The sequence below is a fragment of the Copidosoma floridanum genome, unplaced genomic scaffold, assembly GCF_036245765.1.
Source record: "Copidosoma floridanum isolate Cflo_tuat_1 unplaced genomic scaffold, Cflo_Japanese_pri ptg000021l, whole genome shotgun sequence".
Taxonomy (NCBI): Eukaryota; Metazoa; Arthropoda; class Insecta; order Hymenoptera; family Encyrtidae; genus Copidosoma; species Copidosoma floridanum.
The window spans coordinates 26,954,603-26,962,848 of record NW_028321898.1 but is presented as its reverse complement, the minus strand read 5'-3'; the positions used below and the strand labels follow the sequence as shown (position 1 = coordinate 26,962,848).

The 8,246-nt window shown below is 30.5% G+C and overlaps 1 protein-coding gene across 2 annotated transcripts; it reads left to right on the top strand.

The window, feature by feature from the left end:
• Positions 1 to 343: 343 nt before the first annotated feature.
• On the top strand, positions 344 to 3,465 carry Sse (extra spindle pole bodies like 1, separase). 2 transcript variants are annotated; one of them, XM_089594660.1, is made up of 9 exons: positions 344 to 382; positions 463 to 847; positions 1,064 to 1,283; positions 1,359 to 1,666; positions 1,743 to 1,882; positions 1,960 to 2,176; positions 2,247 to 2,725; positions 2,805 to 2,950; positions 3,019 to 3,465. In XM_089594660.1, the coding sequence occupies exons 2-9, from the start codon at positions 512 to 514 to the stop codon at positions 3,171 to 3,173; spliced, it is 2,001 nt and encodes a 666-aa protein (XP_089450786.1). In that variant the 5' UTR covers positions 344 to 382; positions 463 to 511; the 3' UTR covers positions 3,174 to 3,465. The 2 variants fall into 2 exon arrangements, with proteins under 2 accessions (XP_089450786.1, XP_014216044.2); XM_014360558.2 differs by lacking the exon at positions 344 to 382 and having other exon boundaries at positions 394 to 847.
• Positions 3,466 to 8,246: the final 4,781 nt, after the last annotated feature.

Genomic DNA, 8,246 nt, shown 5'->3' with positions numbered 1-8,246 from the left:
TAACACTTGTTCAGTTCCAAATTCCGTTCTTTCAAAAAAATCCTGATGTAAGAGACAGCAATTATGTAAATGGCAATGTTGATAGTATTATTTTTTTTATTCATTGAAATAATTTTTTATGAAAAACTATTGACTGTAATAATGGCACTGCTTCAGAATAAGTTCGTTCAAATTTCGCGCGCAAACTGATCTCGTTTTCTCGTTTGGTTTTATTGAACTAGATGGCGCTCTGACGCAACACACCAACCTAACCTATCAGTGTTAAAAAAAAGCGGGCATGCTAGTGTGTCAACGGTCACAACAATCAAAATTTAAATACATCAGCGGTTTAAAGTTTAAAGGACCAAAACGTGTATTTGTACAGTACAGTTTTTATTAGAACGTACGGTGTTTACCAAAAAGTTTCATTTTTCATATCAAAATAAAAAGTATCACGCTGTAATCAGCATCGTTGTCACGTAGTTGAAATTTTGTCATATCCTTTCCTCGTCGGCGACGACACACCTGCAGAATGTCTTCGCCGACGGAGAGTGCACTACGCGAGTTACCCTCGTCTCGCCCATCCCAACATTTAGGAGTGGACTCTCAGCTGCAGAGGAACATTTCTTACCTGGGGAAGCACAAATTCGCGCCAGCGTCGCCCGAGCAGCAGCAACGAGGTGCTCCTGATCTCACCAAAATTACCTTAAATAAATTACTCGGTAGAAGTAGGACGAAACCGAGGCCACCCGCCACTCTCAAGCAACTGGAGACTCAGCTGAACGAGTTTTTCAGGGTCAATCAGCTAAATATCGCTGTCTCGGAGACTACATCCATTAGGAAGATTCTTGCTATCGTCTGCATCGCCGTGAGTTTATTTTTTTTTTTGTAAAAACTGCATCCTTACAGTAAAATCTATCTCTGTTTCAAATTTTACAATAATTTGTGTATTTTATATTCTGATAGTTTTGTTTTTGTCATTGGTTTATTTAATGTTGTTGTACACTAGTTCTGTGTAATTAATGTCGTTAAAAAATTTCTTTATATCTTTGTACAAAATTGATTTTGTTTTTATTTTTCAAAGAATGGCAAAGAACTCGAAGCCTGCTGTCATCTCATAGCATCCCATGCAAATTGTTTACGGCAACAGATTTTCCTCAGACACTTAAAATCAAAACTCAGGGCTGACATAATTAAGCAACCAATGGTTTTAAATTTAGATCCCAATCACTTGGATGTCGATAACCGTTGTTCAATTACCAGTTCCAAAACAGTGATGTCTACTGTTAAAAAACTACCATCAGGTACATACTAAGTCTCAGATATGCTGATTTATTCTAAACAGGACTTGGTTGACGATTTGAAAAATTATTTTACAGAGTGGTACGTGGTACAAGTAACAGCAGTGCATGAGCCCTTGAAGGACTCAAGGCATAGAATTCAAAATGAGGAATATTCATATTTGTTAAAACCAACTCATGGTCTTCATTTAGTTGTCATTCCAACAGGGGAAAATGCCATAGATCCAATTTGTATTACTGTGCCAAAGCCTGATGGAGATTCTTCGTATGACTTGCGCACAGAGATTGAAAAATTATTGAATAACAACAAGTCTGATTTAACTGCTGTATATTGCAATAAAGATTTATATTGGAAAATGCGTAAAAAACAAAATGACCAGATGAGTGTAAGTAGTTTATTTGTAGAAACCATGAATTGAAAACGAGTAAATTTGTTTTAATTTTATAAAACTTTTTGGGCAGATTGCGATTCAAGAACTAGAGTGTTCTTGGTTGAAAGAGTGGAAAATTCTTTTTCAAGCAGACTATATCGATAATTTGGATTTAGTGCAAGATATTCACAGTATGATCGACAAGCTTATAGCAGATGATAATACTTCCAGGTAAATATTGTATTTTTTTTTAAGTATACATTAATTCCTGTTATTTTTATGCACATTTTTATTCCCTATGATTGCAGAAAAACCATATCACAAAGAACACGTTGGCTTTTAAAAAAAATTGCTACTAGTGCTTGTCATTTGAAGTCTTTTGAAATTGAAAGAGCAGTGAAGTATGTTTTACCAACACAAAAGAAGCTTGCAAAAAATATTATTTTATCAATCATAGCTAAAAACAAAGTAATAGAACCCTTGAAGGATGCAAAAAGAAAAGTATTGCTTTTAATCCTGGACGAAGTGAGTACATCTAAGACTACTTCGATTTAAAAGTACACGTGTTTCACTCTTGGACGTTTGTATTTTACAGTGCTTAGATCACATTTCATTTGAGTCAATGCAGTTGCTGAAGCATCAGCCAGTAACGAGATTTCCATCATTACACATTTTATATGCTCTTTTTGAACAGCATAAAAGTTCGATCAAGAATGGTTACAAAATTGTTCATCATAGTGATAATATTGGCACTTTTATTGTAAATCCATCTTTAGACCTAATGCACATGGAAACTAGGATTAGATCATTCTTAAATCATTGGCTACCTAAGTGGGAGGGCTTGTATGGAATTAAACCAGACATTGAATTTTTCAAAAAAGCTCTTACGCAGCATGAAATATTAATGTACAATGGACATGGTAGCGGTGTACAATTTATGAAAGGCGAGGATATCGAAAGGATGCGAGTTATCGCGTCAGTATTATTATTTGGTTGTAGTAGCTTAAAACTCTTACCTGTTGGAGGTCGACAAGCACCATATGGAGTATCATATCAGTATTTGATGGCTTGCAGGTGAATAAAAAAAGAATCAAGAAAATTTTTCAGCTTAATAAAAATTTTCCATCAATTTATTAATTTTTTTAATTTTTAGTCCATGCATACTGGGAATGTTGTGGGAGGTAACAGACGGTGATATTGATAGAATGACTGCAGAATTTATGAGCAAGTGGATTCCATCGAAAGTGAAGAAGCCATGGTCAGATGTAGATAAAGTTTCATGGAATCGAGGGTTAATTGGTATGATTTTATTAAATTGTATGGTAAATAATTATTTTTTTAATTATCTAAAAAAATATAATTTTCAGAATACACAAATAAAGATAAAAAATTGACGAGAACCATAATTGAAAACGAACAGGACATGCTCCTCGCTGTGGCAATATCGAAGGATGTGTGTAAGCAATACATGACGTCAGCTGCCATTGTTATGCGTGGATTGCCTATAAAATTAGTCGATTAATTTTGATAAAAATATTTTAAGTCGAGAAAAATCAATTGATCTACATTGTTATTACTGTAGGAATTTTATGTACCATTTTATATTGAATTTTGATAATTTTTGTATATTTTTTTCCTTGAAAACCATAGCTTTTGTAAGATGTACATATAGAAACTTTTTGTAATAGAAATTTAATTTTGTAAATATAACGAATTTTAAGTGTAATTTAAAATTATTTATTTGTATATTGATTTATTTATTGAAATTTACGATTGAGATTTGTAGAAACAAAAAGGAAAACAGAGTCATTCAAATAAAAGACGAAAATTTCAAGTGACACTCGTCGTAATACATAATTTTTATTGCTATACAATAGACCTTGATATTTTTACATTTTTAAATGTATGTTTAGGAATTTGCGATCTTGCTTTGAGAATCTGTTCGAAGCTATTTGAAGCCTTATTATGATTGAGTAAACTGCATTCATTAAATGAGTAACGCTACGATTATTCCCATTTTTTTATTCATTAAATTAAATTTTTGTTCATTCAAGTGGCGAGCGAATGTTTGATTCAATATTTTGTCTCGTTTGCACCACACTGTGGCCTGGTAAATTTAACTCAAATCTAAAAGCCGCGTTCATTTCCTAGTATCTTATTTCTTTGCTCGGCGCATCTATTACCGATTCTTTTTTATTTATACATCTCGCACGCTCCAGCGTAACTCACTATTTTCGCGTTATCAATCAATCTATTTATTTTCAATATATAACTGCAATTCTCTTTACTTTTGGTTAACCAGTAATTTTACTTTGGTTTTACGACTATTGGTTGAAAATTTACTATTGGATTCGTCTGCTTTTGCTAAACCTTTTAAAATACTCTCTCTCTCTTTTTCGTTACTTACTAATAACATCATCAATAAGATACGCACACACACACTTCTGCATTCTCTTGTGTACAATCAGTACTCTTCATATGATTTTCTTTCTTTTTTGCGTACAATACTTATAGTATTTACAAAATGAGAAACCTAATCACTAAAATTTTGTCATCGTTAATATAATTTTTTTTTAAACATATTTTTATGTTCTTTGCAGTCTTTTGCGTCACATATTAAATTTGAATAGATTTCAATTGAAGAGTAAAAAATTATGCCCCATTTTTTCATTCTATCTCATTATTATTTCATTGATAATCGCACGCAATGACTTTTTCCATATGGCTCTGTGACTCTTTCCATGCATTGCTTGATCTTGTCGAATTTATCGTCGGCAAAGGGCAAATTCCATCGGTAAGTAATTCAACATTTTGTTCCCTATGAAAATTTCAAATCTTTATAAATATTTTATGTACAAAGAAATTTTCACAATAATAGTGCGTAGCATAATGAGTGCGTGTCCAAACCATTTATAAAAAATTATTTTAATACAAAAATAAATAGTATACGTACTTGTTTTCATAAATCACGTACGGAATTTCTTCTAAAGATAAAAATTTGGCCCTTTGATGTCTTATTGTCGATAAATTCGTTGCCAAACTTTCGCTCGAAGCTTTTGTGTATGCATGAAAATTTTGATGCTGGCGTACGTACAATATTTATGGAAAGAAATTAAATTTAGAATTCTCGCTTGAGTGCAGGTATTTTTTTGTTTTTAATTCAAATGAAGAGCAAGAATTCGTGATTTTTAATTTTTTGCGCGTACAATTGCAATAAATGAGGTATGTTAGGTATATGCGTGTAAAAACTTGATATGAGGGACACAAGTAACGCAAAGCCCATTAAGTAATAAACAGGTTTTTATTTATTTTTGTTATCATTATTTTTATTATTTTTTTTTTGTTTGCTTGTTTTACAGTAATAAAGTACTCGCGAAATGTGTATACACGTGGCCGGAAAAGATCGGAAAAATTGCAAAAACGATGAGCAGGCGAGTTTCTCTTTCGAGGCGCTGTATCACGATTCTCTCAAGATTACATTTTTATTTTTATGTTTATTTTTTTATTTTATGACGTCGATACACTTTTTTTCAAGGACAATGCGAAATTTTTTTTTTTGTTTTTGACATTTCATTATAACTATTGAAAATTTTTGCAATGGATTTAAAACCAATGTTCATGTTGACTATAATTTTATTTCTGCGATCAGAATTGAAAAATATAAATTTGATCGACTTACATAAGTTTCGCGTTGTCTGTACAATTAAACGAAGCCTATTGACATTTATGACAGTTACACAAACATAGGAAGGCCATACGACAGATTTTTTAGACATATAATCAAATGTATCGACGTCTACATGAATTATATACTTGATACTGAATTTTTTTTTAACTCTCAAAACCGTGGAAATTCAGCGAAGCGAGGGACCGAGTGCCAAAGTTGCTACATTTTTTTTTTTTTTTTTTTTTTTATGCTGAGAATTAAAATTTTCAATCTTCAACAGTACAATGAACGAAACTCTTGCTTATTAGCATATATTGTAAATACATTTAGTTGAAAAAACAGATAAAGAGCAAGTGTTGTGTATGTGTAAGCTCTCCATTTTACAACTTTTTTTTCTGCATTACTTTGAGTATTATACAAAAATAGGCCAATTTATCTTTTATACATTCATATCTTCGCTGGCGATTATCATTATTGTTTATTATCATTATCGTTATTATTTATATTATTACGTAATAGGTAATGTTGTTAAAAGTCACGTGAGCAACTCAGACGCAGAGTCCCTTGTTTCATAAAGTTTCTGTTTCTTTCTTTACTCGTGTATTTTATTTTATTTATTTATTTATTTTTTTGATAAATGGTTTTGTTATTTTTTGCTCATTTCTTACCATAGCTAAGCAGATGGATGACATTCATTATTAAAACGCGAACAGGTATAATTTTTACTCCAAAGGACATACAAAATCTTCGTAGCATTTGAATTCCATCGCGTTAATACTTTTTAGCTGTCAGAGCGATTACTCGATCTGTTGGTGCATATCAATTGTTTTTTTTTTTTTTTTTTCCTCTCTACAATACTCTTTATCGATCCGTCTAAATTATCCATGAAAAAATCAACTGATTAAAAAAATGTCTCAAATAGATTTTATATTCAAACATCAACAGATAATTTCATAGCTACAATTAACGTACAACATCTCTATAATATCCTCTGTAGTCTCGTCAACACTATAATATGATGAATGAAAAATTTCTATCTATCTAATAACAACAGTTTTCTTATTTTTCTTTCTATCAATTAAAAATAAACGCTACTTACTTATGAAACAATCGAACAACAATCAAGTAATCGCTCGCTAGAGAACCTCGCCTTTATTTTTCTTTATTTTTCACCCTCTGCGCAAAAAACACTTCGTCGCCGCTGCACGTGCTTTTATGCTCGTGTAAGTAAATTATTATTATTGTTATAATTTTTTTTAAATATTTTTTTTCAGTTTATAGTTAATAGTTATCGATATGATGAGTTCGATAAATTTATATGTTACACTTTGTAATTTTTTTTTTTTTTTTTTTTTTTTTTTTTTCACTTCAAATATACTCATCAGTTTAAACATTAACGTACGAATAATGGAAGACTTAGTAGTATCCAGGGACACTTTAAAGGATTTTTGCGTTTTCTCTCTTTTTTTCATCATCGCCCGCCTTCGTCTCATCATCTCCAATTATTTGCTTTGCATTCATGCGTAGCTCGTAGTTTTCTTATCTTATTATTATTATTATTATTATTATTATTATTTCCTTCTCTCTTTCCCCTCTTAGCTTGTCCCTGTTATTTTTCATCATCTTGTTATCTCTCCTTAACCTTAAATGAATATATATATACTTTTTTTTTTTTTTTTTTTTTTTAAAGTCTAGCGACTTTTTGCACGCTTATTTTTTTTTCTTATTATCCACCGTTTCAATCGGTCCCCTGTTTATATATTCTTTAAATAATTGTTTTGTTGTTTTACATTTTTAACGACTCTTTACATGATTCCGTTCCTGAGAAGAGACATACGGACTTAAGGTGAAAGTATTCATTTGTTATTATAATTTTTGTTCATGACGTATATGTACGATAGTTTGATTAACTCATTTTTAATCGCCTCCAACACGACGTCTAGGACGTTTGTTCACTATTTTTTCTCCTTTCATGTAATAACTTTTTGACGTCTTTTTTGTTTTTAACACTCTTCCATTGTCCATTTTTTGAAAGGAAAATTTCATGTTTTCCTTTTTTCTAAATTCTCAAATTTTTCTTTATGTTGCGCATCTCACACAATTAGTACAGGACGTTCGAAGTTTTGTTGACTGTATATATTGAGAACAGGGTCATATGCTCAAAGTTCAGAAAAAGACGTAAAATACAATAAAAAAATTTTTTTTTCCTAAAGATGGAAAAAATTTTCATTTATTTTAAATTTTTTTTTGGTTTTTTAGTCTTACCGTTTTTTAGATGAATGTTATAATAGTTTCCGTTTGACGTTGTTTTTGTATGATTTATTTTTTTAGGCAAGCGGGTTTTTCTGTTTGTTTAATATGTTAATTTTTTTGGAAGCCAACGTTGAGGCAGTTGATTAATTAACTAACTTCTTTCCTTATGTTTTGGATACTTAATTGTTACATTTTTTGTATCTTACTAAATATTTTTTCCAGCAAAACACAGTGAATAAAATTGTATCGTAAGTAATTTTTTTATTAAAAATTTAAGACCTTATCAATTTTGTTTCATATCAAAAACACGTCTAGAATTCAACGAATTGTTTTTTAAAGCTTTTGTTTATTCGATAGATATTTATAAAAGCTCAATAATAAAATATGTACGTAATAATTATGACAATATTTCTAACAAATTTATCTAAAAAATGAGTACTGATTTCCATTTTTATTTTATCTTTTATTTTTATTGTTCCAATGAACGATATATATTCCAGTAATAATATATCATAAAAAAAAGGGTTAATACATTGTGTATTTAAAACGAGTGAACATCTTACGATTTTTTAATAATTTTAACCATTCACACATTTAAGAAATAAAAGATATTAAGTATTGAGTCGTACAGTAAATTTTTCAGTAAAATTTGACGCGGTCCACCTTTTTAATACG